Genomic DNA, 12954 nt, shown 5'->3' with positions numbered 1-12954 from the left:
TAATTCAGCTTTCATAGTAAATATTAATATTTTAATTTGAATAAACTATAAAATAGATGCTGTGATATCAACGTTCTTCTGCACATGCAGGTTGTAAGCTGCTCACACAGAAATCTGACTGCAGTCGCATCATTTAGTATAATGAACTGAAAGAATAAGAAAATAAAAACTGAACATCAAGACCTGGTGTGTGAGCGTAACCTTGGCGACCCAACATGCCTTTCTGTGCTGCAGTTCTCGAACAGTTAACCTGGTGTTTTTACACACTTTGCCATTTTCTTCACTGTTTGTGAAGATCATCTGAAATCCTCCCTCAGCTCTGTTTGTCACAGTTTCCGTTGTTTTAAATGTTTTAGTTATTCCTCAGACAACATCTGGGCAAGTTGAGATCAGTAGCTGCTCTCTTCATTTCTATATCAACACCTTTCTGCATAATGTAAGTTTTGAAGTGTTTGCCGTTTCAGTGCCATGTTTATTCTAATAGTACTTGTGAAAAGATGAGTCTGGTTCAGCTGTTTGATCTGAAGCGTTTACCTTTGCTCTTGTTTTTCTCCTCCGCTTCGCTTCCTATACGAAGTTTCTCTCTCCAGGCTGAGGAGGGAGAAGGAGTGTACTGCTGAGGTCAAAGGTTGTTTTCACTAATCTAGCAGGCCAGCTCCCCCCCATCTCCAACTGTTATCAACACTAATTTAAACGGGAGTAACACTAATGAGGGCAACCTCAAGAGACCCTGCCAAGAAATTATGGGGAGTCGCAGCACAAGTTGGGTTTCAGTGTGTTTGTGCAGAATGAGTCACAAAGTCAAAGAGACTCAATTAGTTTGCTTCTTTCTTCTGCCTGTAGCTTTAATTTCAAAGGTCAGATGAAGTCACTTTTTGTTCTGCACAGATTTGTGGAAATTAGCGATTTAATACATGTGACACACGATGACTTGAAGGGGACCTGCAGTGCAAACTTCACATTTTGGACGATTTTATATTTCCATTTGGGTTTCTGCTGATTAAAAAAAAAAACACCCAGACGGTTTTTGGCAATAAATTAATGTTTTTTAGTGCCTAGAAACAACAACAACAACAAAAAAACGTTTTGAAAAAACTGCCTGTTACCTAGCAACCCCAGCAGAGTTCTGCCCGTCACCTAGCAACCAAAGCAGAGCTAAAGAGCATTAGGTCAGCTTGTTTTACTGCTGTACAATGGCTGCTGGAAAAGACAAGCAAAAACTCAGTTCAAGGGCCACAAATGGTCCACGGGCCACACTTTGGACACCCCTGCTTCAGTTTCTACCTTTGAAATGAGGAAACTACGTCCTGGAACGAACTTGGAGTGGATTCAGTCCATATCTGCGTTTCCGTTACAAATGTGTGCAAAACTCTGGTAATTTTTTGATAATGTAGAAAAAACACAATTATGGTGTTTTCATTAAATAAGAAGTGGAATCAAAATCACAGAATAAGTTTGTTCACATAAGTCATTAAATAACATCGTCCTATCACTTCCTGTTGCCTTCTTCGTCATTTCTGCCAGTAGTAACATCCAGTTGTAGAAAACTTCCTCATCCTGGTGCAAAAACTTTTTATTAAAAATCCTGAATTTTTTTTCTATTTTTCAAACGTGGCATTTCCATGAAGCCAATTTCATTCATAATTTCAATTTCAGAATTCCAGTTTGTGCAGTTTTATGGTCACAGAAACGCAGCTACTGTCGAGTTTTGCACTTTGTGCTGAAATACTGTTGTGGTTTGCATTATTTTTGGCATTTCCTCTTTCAGGAAGCAACATACTTTTTATTTAGTTCATCAAAGGGCGTCTTTAAATGGATTTACCCAGCATTCATTGCAACATACACTGCTTTTATAGTTTGGGTCTGCAGGATTTTATAAACTGTGTTTGCTGCTTTTCACTGCTGTGAAATTAGAGGTTTGGATGAACTGCATAACCTTTTTATTGGTTTGTACCCTGCTGGTTTTGTTGATTCCTCGCCTGGGTCTCATTGTTTTGACTCCTCTTTTGACTCCAGCTCCTCCTGGACGCAGTGAGCAAAGAGTTAAATGTGTGTGTTCGTAGCGCAGCTCCTGTGTGGGGATCTGGTGGGACGGCTGCCAGTTTCACTCCTCCTCCAGGGCGCAAACTCTGGAATGTGTTTGAGGAGAACCAGAGAGATTTCTCTAATCACTTTTATTGTTTTGCTCTGCTGATCCTGATCCATCAACCTCACAGGGCCGCTTTGTTATTTTTAGTCCCATCTACCGTTTGAATAGATTTATGTTCCTGTTAGATTCCCGGAGAAATATAAAGAAGGCTTTGTTGGAGCTCCATCCATACCATTTGTCTTTCATAGAATGACATCCCATCAATCTGTGCCTGGTGTTTTCTGAGCAGTCATTACAGGCTGATGACAATCGCTATCTGCGTCATGACAGCTTTAAACATGCAGGGTGTCTCTGCAGATTGATGCTGCTGAGTGACTGCAGCTGTTAGCATTCACAGCACAGAAAGCAGGAAGTAAGACATTAAAATGTAGCTGTTTTTGACTTTTGACAACGATTGTCTTCCATAAATGCCAAATTTGTAGCATGTCAATACTTTCCTCCACCTGAGCTGAAAATATCTGCAGCTCCTCCAGATACGCTCTTTACTAAGGAGGGAATTTCTTACGTTAGTTGGATGTGAAGCGTATTAGGGCCTTGTAGACAGGAAAAAACTTAGGAAGTTTCAGATTAAACTCAGAATTTCTCTAGAAAAAGATATTTCTGAGCTGGAAAAGTCAAAAATATTGTATTTGAGAAATTTTATAGAAAAACCTCAGAAGCTTCTGAGTCTGAAGAGTCAAATATTTGCTAGAAATTTTTTAGATTTTCTTTGAATAATCGATCATTTTTAACTTTTGAAATGTCCAAGTTTTTTCTAGAAATTGAGATTAATTTCAAAATGTGATTTGTTTTCTAGTAATTTTTTTTTTTACGTTTTAGTCTTAAAAATTTGGTTGTTTTTCTTTCTAGAAACTCTGAGATTAATTTCCAAATTTGTCTGAATTTTTTGGTGGAAATTTACTCCTCATTTATGCCGTCATAGTTGGATGGCATTTTATGTTATAATATTCCAGGGTGTAAAATATGTTCTGCAAATCTGATGATAATCTGAGAGAAAGTAACAACATGCTGGATGATTTTGTTATAGTAAAGTATCGAAATTGGGCAAAACTGACTCACCTTTCCTCTTGTTCAGGCTAAATAGTGTAAATGTTTCAACGTTTGTCTCATGTTTTATTGGGCGTCAGCGTTGTGTTGGGCTCTGCTTCAGGCCTCTTGGAGTTCGGAGTGGGGTCCATCCAGTGACGCCTCACCGGGGCGTCCGGCGCGCGCCAGACGGCAGCTGCATGTCAGGAACGAGTGGGCGGCGTGGAGCGGCTGGTCTGTCTGCTCCCGCAGCTGTGGGGGCGGAGCCTCGGTGCGAACTCGCACCTGCATCACCAGGTGATGATCTGTCATCTGGTCTTCAGGGAATTTTTTGTTGCAGTTTTTAGTAAATATAAAATGTTATTATCCTTGACTCTGACCATCTTGAGGTGAAAAAATGTAGTTTTTATGGATTTAGTAACAAAAAAACATCAACATTTACTTAGTGAGATTAAAACCTTTCATCATGTTAGTTTAGGATGAACTTTTAGGATATTTAAATGTAGTCTAAATATTTAAATTCACATTTTGCACATTTATGCTTCCTTTTCAGTCTGTACTTCTAATAACAGCCCAAGTGCTTAAAAAAAACACCCATCTGGTTTTTGGTAATAAGTTGAAGGTTTTCATTTCATTTCACTTTGGGATCAATAAAGTATTTTTGAATTTAAATTAGAATTTTTGTGTCTGGAAAATGAACAGTTTCAAAAACCTCCAGAATGTAACGTCACATATCTTTACCCGTTACCTAGCAGTGGGGTTGCTAGGTAACAGGGACTGCCCGTTACCTAGCAACCCCTGGCAAGCCCAGGCTGTTACCTAGCAACCCTGAAGAAGCCCGGGCCGTTACCTAGCAACCCAACTGAACCCAACAGAACTGATCAGACTAAAATCTCATGATCCAAGAATAAGTTTGTGCAAAAACATGTAACCAAAAGTGTGATATTTCTGTTAATAAGTTGTTTTTGTGTGCAGGAACCCGGTGGGCGGACCGTGTGCCGGAGATCCCAGACAGTACAAGATCTGCAACACCAAGGTCACTGCAGCTCCAGGGTTTCCTCCCTCAGAGAAAATCTGTCCGTTTTACAACAGTGGCCGATGTTTGCTTTACAAAGGCGCGTCTGAGAGGCATTTCAGGGCGTGAAGTTTGGCTGGTGCATCAGCCCGAGTTTTCACACAATCAGACAGTCAGACGTGTTTTAGTTGTCTGAGGAGGCCGCTGGTAGGCTGCAGCGTGTTGTGTGTGTGTGTGTGTGTGTGTGTGTGTGTGTGTGTGTGTGTGTGTGTTCGGACAGCCGGTCCTGATAAGGAAAAACTAACAGATGAGTTGAAGCAGCTCAGAGTTTTTCTCTGATATTATAGAAAAAACACATCAAGACTCAGCAGAGGATGGATGGATGGATGGATGGATGGATGGATGGATGGATGGATGGATGGATGGATGGATGGATGGATGGATGGATGGATGGATGGATGGATGGATTTTTGTCTCTGGTTATCTTTTATCTTTAAAATCAGAAGTTATATTTTCTCTTCTCTGTCGTATCTGGATGTAAAACTTCTGAACCTTTCAGGAATTTTTCACATGATCAATCAATCAGATCTGTTTTATTTCTCTGCTTTAGTCTCAAATCATTTTTGCTCATCTAGAAACTAAAGTGAAACATTAAAACACGATGAAACTTTAAACCAGCTGTAATCAGAAGTTCATCCACATCGTCTAAACATGAGCTCAGCTTTTTATAAAATGTGTTTTTCTTGTCTGCAGGTTAATTCTGATGATGATCACCACGATATTTCAGCGTCTCATGATGCATGTCTGTGTTTGTGCAGGTGTGTCCTCTGGGCTCGGAGGACTTCAGAGAGATGCAGTGTGCTGCGTTCAATGACCGGCCGTTGGTGTCCGGAAACTCCTTCAGATGGACAACGTTTCACGGAGGTCAGCATGAAAAGAACAACCTGAGCAGCCATCTTGGTTTCCATCGAGAGCAAAATGCTACAACTTTACAACCTAGAACTAGAATACTCAACTTAAACTGTCTTCTGATTGGTCCCTTAGATTTGTTACCGTCCAATCAGTTGAAAGCAGAAAGATTGATGTTATACACTGCAAAAATGCAAAATCTTACAGAATATTTTTGGTCTAGTTCCAAGTTGAAATGTCTTGTTGAAATAAGACAAAACTAACTTAACTAACTTTTCAGCAAAAAATCAGATCTTGTTTGTAGTTAATAATTTATTAAAATTGATTAAAAGTATTTGTTCCACATGCAGATTATTTCAGTTATGTAAAAAAAATGTCTTAAGTGAAATACTGTGACAGTGCACTGAAAAAGATTTAGTACATTTTTTACATGTAATCAAAAATGAACAAATTACTAAATTTGTAACTCAATGTTGCAATTGAGTTACAAAATGAACTAAATGTTTGAAGTTATATCACCTGTTTTATTTTTTCAGTGTGGAACTAGTTTTTCATTAATGTGTTTTTAAATGTGTGGTTTTGTTTAATGAGTCGTTAAAGTGGTTTGCACTTCAGAGCCTCCGTAGAATTCAGATTTTCCCAAGTTGAACAAAACTGAACTGTTTCTGATTTGTGAAATATATTTTTGCGTCTTGTTGACTTTTATCACAGCTGGGAAGCCTTGAAAGCTCACAGGTGTCTCCTGCTGCAGGTGTTATCTGCCAGTTTCTTCCAGATCTTTCCCATTTCCTGCATTTTATGCGTCTCTCTCCCCCCAGTCCTGTTTCCTTTTATCATGTCTTGTTCCATAAAGACAAATGATTTACTGACTGCAGCTTTTCCCCGCCAGGCTCCAGCCCCTGTGAGCTCAGCTGCCTGGCGCTGGGACACAACTTCTACTACAACTTTGGTCACGTTCTGGACGGTACGGCCTGCGACCCGGAGGCCGGAGCCGTGTGTGTCAACGGACGCTGTCTGGTAAATGACAACAACACCTGGACGTGTGTCCAGTTTAAAACTCATCATTAGTGAGTTTCACACATTATTTATCAAAATAAACATCATAGAAACCAGTCAAAAGTGCTCTGGGCTAAGAAAATAAAAATAAAATCAAGCACAGAAAGTAAAATATATATATACTTTTTTTTGTAGGATAAAGGATCTTGCATGTTTGATATTAAAAATAATAATAATATTAAAACTATTTGGGCCAACACACTTTTTTACATTTAGCCAAGTTTTTATTAAATTAAATTATTTACGTGTAGCAAAGTCAGCTTTCCAGTAAAAATCTTTGAATAAAAAAATATGTTGTTTTTACGTAACATTTTCCAATTTAGGATAATAATATTTATAATTTTACCCAGAATAAAAATAAAAAGTCTCCTTATGCATAAACCATCTGCAGAGAATCTTTGCTTTTGCACTGCAAAAACATAAAATATCACAGTTTTTTTTCCTACTTTTTAATGCAAATATCAGAAACTTGAAATAAGACAAAACTAACTTGAAAGTAACTTTTCAGCAGAAAATAAGAGCTTGAACTATTGAATCGATATTTTTTGAATATTTGGGGCCCATATTTTGCTGAAAAGTTACTTGTGAATTACTTTTGTCATATCTAAAGTATATTAAGATATTTGTACTAGAAACTGGACCCAAATTGCTTGTAAAGGTTCTGGGCTTTTGCAGTGTGTTTTATTTTAGCCTTTGCTTTGGGTTTTATTTAAATATTTATTGATTTTGTAACTCAAATTGTTTGCTCTAGAAATAAACTGTAACTTGACTGGTTAAGAAAACTGTCAGCTACATTCAGTTTTATTTGATTTTTCTCAGAGTTTCATGTCTTTGTTTGATCTGGATCGGCTCCATCTGTGAGTCAGCTGAGTGAAAAACAAACAGCTCTTCTCCTTCTGGAGTTAAACGCAGGTTAAGTTTGGGAAACGCTGGCCTTGGCTGCTGAGGACGAGGTGTAAGTGATGCTGACCGCTCTGACCGGAGCTCTCAGGAGAAGTGAGTCCCACGCTGAGCATTTGGGCCAGAGTTCACTCATCAGAGTGGACTGCAGCCTTCAGGAAGCATTACAGCTCAGCTGAGTCTGCAGCAGGTTGTTCTCACACAGATGGAGAAGGCTGGAGACTAGCGCGGATCTGCTGCACAATATGTGATACTCAGGAGAGACATCTGCTAGCAGGGGGGACGCACAGCTGAGCGCCAGGATTACGGAGTCTCTGTGTTTACATGTGTCGATGTGTGTGTTTCTGGGCATGCTCTCTACGGCATTTGGTGTAAATAAGCGGATTTATGGGCCGTGGTGTCGGGCAGGGAGAGGTCAGAGCAGCCGAGGCTGAAACAGGAAGCAGATGCAGCCTGCAGCTGGTGATGAGGAGCACAGGTCAAAACGTGAGATCAGTGACCAGCGCCGGTCAACTCCAGGCCTGGAGGGCCGGTCAACTCCAGGTCTGGAGGGCCGGTCAACTCCAGGCCTCCAGGACCGGTCAACTCCAGGCCTGGAGGGCCGGTCAACTCCAGGTCTGGAGGGCCGGTCAACTCCAGGCCTGGAGGGCCGGTCAACTCCAGGCCTGGAGGGCCGGTCAACTCCAGGCCTCCAGGACCGGTCAACTCCAGGCCTCCAGGGTCGGTCTCCTGCAACTTTTAGGTGTGTCTCTACTTCAACACACCTGGGTCAAATAATGAGGTCATTAGCAGCACTCTGGAGAACTGATCTACACCAGGAGGAGGTAATGAAGCCATTTCATTCCTGTGTTTTGTACCTGTGCACATCTAAAACCTGCAGGACAGCAGAGGACTGGAGTTTGACACGCTGCTCTAGATGTACATACTGAAAGTTTGACACATTGGAGGCAACGCTAACTAAAAAGCTACTCATGCTAACAATAACCCTAATGTTTGCTAATCATAGACATTTGCAAACGTTGATTCCAAAGGCAAATTAAATAAATTATTTATTATTTGCTAAATAATAAATAAGCACGTTTGGATGTATCTAGAAAAACTGATTTTGGGGAAGCACCAAGCCTTTTATAAAGTTAGCAAAAACACTAAAGTGGTCATCTAAAAATTAGTTAGTTAGCATATTAGCAGAAACCTGCACAACACTCCAAAGTATAGATTTGCAGTTGTGTTGATCTGTCACATACAACCCCAGACAAAATACTATTTTTGTGGTTGTAATGAGAGAAAATGTAAAGTATGTCTGAATGTCGCAGGATTTCTAACTGCGTCTAAACTCTGCAGTGTTGAAAGTAAACAGAAAGGATCCCAGAGCGGCACCTGGAGGCATTTAGAATAGCATAGTGTATTGGATATACTGTCAGGAAAACAGTTTGCTTCTCAATTCAGAGAGTTTATCCCAGAGTTTATCAGCCCAGATAATGAACAGATGCTCAGCTCTTAGGTTAGTCATTTGCTGGTTTTGTCGCTGCTTTCCTGAGGCCCAGTGAACTCTGTGCTACTATGTCACTCATTTCCTGTTGTGCTCACACAGACTCTCAGGGTGTTTTGTGTCTTCAAAGCGGCTTTCTGAGGATGATTACAGGTTCTCTAGATTGTTTCTCTCTGGCCTGGGAACCTCCCCGTTGATTAACTCGCTCTGCAGAGATGAAGGCGAACAGGGAAAGCAATCATCGCTCCTCCTGCAGGATGCTCCACAGGCTGCAAACCATCCAGCTCATCCTCTTTGTCTTTAGCTTTGACATTTTTTATGTTTTACAAAACAACCTCTCCAAACTCCTGTTCCCTTATGAGCCCCAGAGATGCTGTTTTCCCCCAAATGTTAGCTGGAGACGAGGAAATACAATATCAGAGGCAAATAATCCGAGCCTGAGGGGACGATTACTTGGCAGTATCAAAGCTGAGTGCACTGTAAAAACACAACATCCTACCAAATACCTGCTGTAGTTTCTAGTGCACTTAAAATAAGACTAAACTAACTTTCAAGTAACTTTTTAGCAAAATATATGAGCTTGTTTTCACTAATAACTATTGAATATCGATTTAAACGTATTTTCTAGTTTCTATTTTAATACACTTGAAATAAGACAAAATCAACTTGGAAGAAATTTCCAACAAGATATATGAGTTTGTTTTAAGTCAGTAATTCTTTAATATTGATTAAAAAGTAATAATTTTCATTCATAACAAGACATTGAACTACCTTTTAGTGGAAATATCTTAGAACATTTGAAATATGATAAACTTAGCAAGTAAACTTAACTTGTTTTATGTCTATAATTCTTTAATTTTGATCAAAAAGTAGTTACACTGGCAGATTTATTAAGAAATTGTTGACTTAAAACAAGCTCTTATCTCACAAAAATTTTACTTTTGTAAGTTAGTTTAGTCTTATTAAAGACATTTACAGTAGAAACTGGACAGGACTTTGTGTTTTTGCAGCGATAGAAAGGTTTCCCATTCATGTTTCCTGCAGAAGCCCGGCTGCGACTCCATCTTGGGTTCGACGCAGCGGGAAGATGCCTGCATGGTGTGTGGAGGGCACAACACCACCTGTCTGCACCACAAGAGTGTGTACCAGAGCAGCGGGCTGGAGGCAGGTAGGACACACAGACACACACACACGCACACTCGCACACACACACTCATGCCACACGCCATCATGTCTTTCTGTCTCAGGAATGCGATGAAGTGGTTTCAGAAAGCCGTGTGAGGATAATTCCTGCCTCTAGTCTTCCTTTCACACCCAACAGCTATTAGTCATTCAGGCTTATTTAGCAGAGTGTTATTACCCGACTGAGTGAATATTAACCATGGAAACAGCTTTGCAACACAAAGGTGATTGGCTGCTTTCCCAGAAGGGCTCCAGCTAACGGCACATTTAAAATGACTGTGGTTAAGATTTCAGGGAGAAAAATCTCCCAGCAGTTCTGGCTCATTGCCACCGAAACATTTTTACCTCTACTGGCATCTGCAGGTTCACGGATAATATAGGGTCTGACTGCATGCTGTGGAGAAAACTAAATGTTTTTCTTCCCTTGTATCCATCTGCAACAAACCTTGAACAGGAAATAGTAACAGCTTCAGGCAAACTGACGAGTGATTGGAGGGTTATCTTTTACAAGCTGAATGTTGTAAATTTTACAGCGCCTTGTAAACCGAGAGAAATCATTGTCAAAATGACGACATTGTGTGATGATTATGTATTAAAGTATTACAATATTAGGATTATTTTTCTATTTTTAGTCCCAGTGATAAAAACCTGCAGGGTTTTGCATCTAGAAGCTGCATAAGTTTTAGGTTTTTGGGGATATTTAGGACAGTGTCATCTGCATAGAGGTGATCGTCTTCGTCTAACTGAGGCATGTTGACGCGTTTGTGAAGAATCAGAGACAAAAATACTCCAACTTTCATTCTGTAGTCAAGTTCCTACAAACACCATTATTTGCTGGTATGTTTCTAATAACTTCACATTCGTCCCAACAACCTCAAATTCATCTGGTTAATGTTTAGATCATTCATCAGTTTGCAAGTATAGGAAAATAATTTCTTCTCTATTCCAGAAGCAAACAGGGATTGTAGAAGCTGCCAGTGGACGTCCTAAATTTACTAAAGCAATAAATAAACAATTAAACCAAATATTAATATAAATTTGCGTAAAAATGTTGTTTTAGGCATATAGAAGTGTCAACTGCATAGAAATGACTGTGTCCACCTGTAAACATATCACTGGTAAGATTTAGTCACACATGATGTTTCCGAAGCTTCAGAGGCAAAAATACTTTGACTTTCACAAGTCAAATTTAAACGTTTCACAGAAGTGTTTAACTTCCAGAGCTAGGAAGTAGAAACAGGAGCAGTGTCTTGTTAAAATGATAAAGCTTATCATTATAATGAAGTTTTGCTTCTGCTTCGGTTTCTGTGAATTCCTAAAGCTTGTGTTTGTATTTGCCAGGCGGGCCGTTTGGATACAACGAAGTGACGATGATCCCGGCTGGAGCCACTCACATCCGAGTCACCGACAACAGCAGGAATTATCTGGGTAAGAGATATCTCTACCTTTCACTCGCTTTAAAACTTATTATTACATCTGCTCCCCGGAGACCCGCGAGCGGCTCGCTGTCCGTCTGCTTTCTGCACCAGGCTTCTTCTTTCCAAGTAACATAATCTCTAAGGTTATCTATTCTCATCGCTGTGTTGGCGACGCAAATAAAACAGACCCAGAATGGCTCAGGCTGTGGTTTGGGAGGGATGCAGAGCAGGTGGAGGTGCCTGTTTTCATCTGCTGCTATGGAAACCGCCTTAAATAGCCACACCATCATTTGTTCCTCTGTCACCCTGAAATCTTTAACAGCTTAGCCTGAAAAATCCATCACAAGACGCATTTGAATCGGTTTGCACAAATACTCAGTAACTCCATTCACTGTTATTGATCGCCAGCGCTGCAGAACGGTCGATCCCAGTTTGTGATCAACGGAAACTGGAAGATCAGCGTTCCCGGTGAGTACAGCGTAGCTGGAACCAAGCTGCTGTACCGGCGCTCCGCAGACACCTGGGAGAGCTTCGAGGTGCCTGGACCGACCCAGGAAGACCTGCATCTGATGGTAAGAGCTGTTTCACTAAGCAAGGCAATAACAACCAGGGATGCACTGATCTATCGGTGGCAGTTTCCTTAAATTTATTAGATCGGTGGTCGGCCGATATTTAGATTCAGTGTCATGTGAAGCCGATCTTATCTACCTCAGCAAATGTATTTGGTGGGAAAATGAAAACACTGTTAAACCAAACTACAGAACACAAACAGTCAAAGAATTAAATGTAACTATAACTATTTATTTCTCAGGTAATTTGCTTAATTTTGAATGAAACAGCTCTATATCCTTGCTAACATTAGAACAGAAAATGCAATGAAAGAAAAAAATATCCCTTGTTGTCTCTTTGTGGGGAAATTCAGGATTACCAGCAGTGAACAGGAAAAATAGAAACATGCTGATTCACACAAAGCTAAAATATAAATACAATAAGACTCTGTACACAAGGAACAAATTTACAACATCAGAAAAAACTGCTTAGTCCTTGAAGTTGGCATACTCAGAAACAATTACTGTCATAATTATTGGTTTGGTTTCACTGATTGGTTGGTTGGCATCATCTGCTGAAGTGTCAGGTCCCATAAAGCCACCAGAACAAAGAGCTGATTTTATCCGGGGGATAACAGCAGGATTATGGGAGTTAAGGAGAATCTGTGGTGAGCAGCAGCTTTAAAACTCCAAAGTTAGCATAAAGTTTAGTCTGCTTAATTCAGACTGGAACAATGAAAACGCTGAGCTTCAGCTTCCTTCTTCTCTCATCTTCCTGCTGGTTTTTTATGCCATTTAACAGACCAGTTTAGCCCAAAACTGAGTCAGTTTCTTCCATTTGTTGTGGTTTTTATAAACACAAAACAGAGGTCAGTATTTATAAACTATACTGTTGATATTAAGACGTTTGCTTGCAGACGTAATAAGGCCATGGTTTGAAGAGAGAAAGTCATTTCCATGCACCGCTGTCCTCTGGGGAAACCATGACTCGACTTGCTTTGGAGGGAAAATCGTACAAATACAAACAACATTAAAGCCGCAGAAACTTCTATGAAAAATAATTTTTTACATATTTGTTAAAACTGCCACTATAGTAACAGTATGGTGTGAGACAGGTAATCTGAAAAAATCAAACTCCTCTATCTTCTCCCAGTGCTAAATAGAAACAGCCAGTCAGAGCCAAGAGGCGGATCTTAGTGCTGTCAATCATCCTTGTGTGCTGCTGCTTATGAAACAGCTTTTCCTCGTCAGCACAACCTGTC

At 40.1% G+C, this 12954-nt stretch overlaps 1 protein-coding gene across 2 annotated transcripts in view; it reads left to right on the top strand.

Moving 5' to 3' along the window:
• adamtsl5 (ADAMTS like 5) overlaps positions 1 to 12954 on the top strand; it is a 37104-nt gene that overhangs the window by 18850 nt on the left and 5300 nt on the right. For both annotated transcript variants that reach the window (XM_015058885.1, XM_015058884.1), the window contains exons 3-9: positions 3300 to 3472; positions 4151 to 4211; positions 5009 to 5114; positions 5989 to 6116; positions 9589 to 9712; positions 11068 to 11154; positions 11553 to 11716. In XM_015058885.1, coding sequence (XP_014914371.1) covers positions 3300 to 3472; positions 4151 to 4211; positions 5009 to 5114; positions 5989 to 6116; positions 9589 to 9712; positions 11068 to 11154; positions 11553 to 11716 — 843 coding nt within the window. The remainder of the gene's footprint in view (positions 1 to 3299; positions 3473 to 4150; positions 4212 to 5008; positions 5115 to 5988; positions 6117 to 9588; positions 9713 to 11067; positions 11155 to 11552; positions 11717 to 12954) is intronic.

This window comes from Poecilia latipinna, unplaced genomic scaffold (assembly GCF_001443285.1).
Source record: "Poecilia latipinna isolate Pla-1442-1.1 unplaced genomic scaffold, P_latipinna-1.0 Scaffold1581, whole genome shotgun sequence".
NCBI lineage: Eukaryota > Metazoa > Chordata > Actinopteri > Cyprinodontiformes > Poeciliidae > Poecilia > Poecilia latipinna.
The sequence above is the reverse complement of the archived record's forward strand: the minus strand, read 5'-3'. Positions and strand labels throughout refer to the sequence as shown.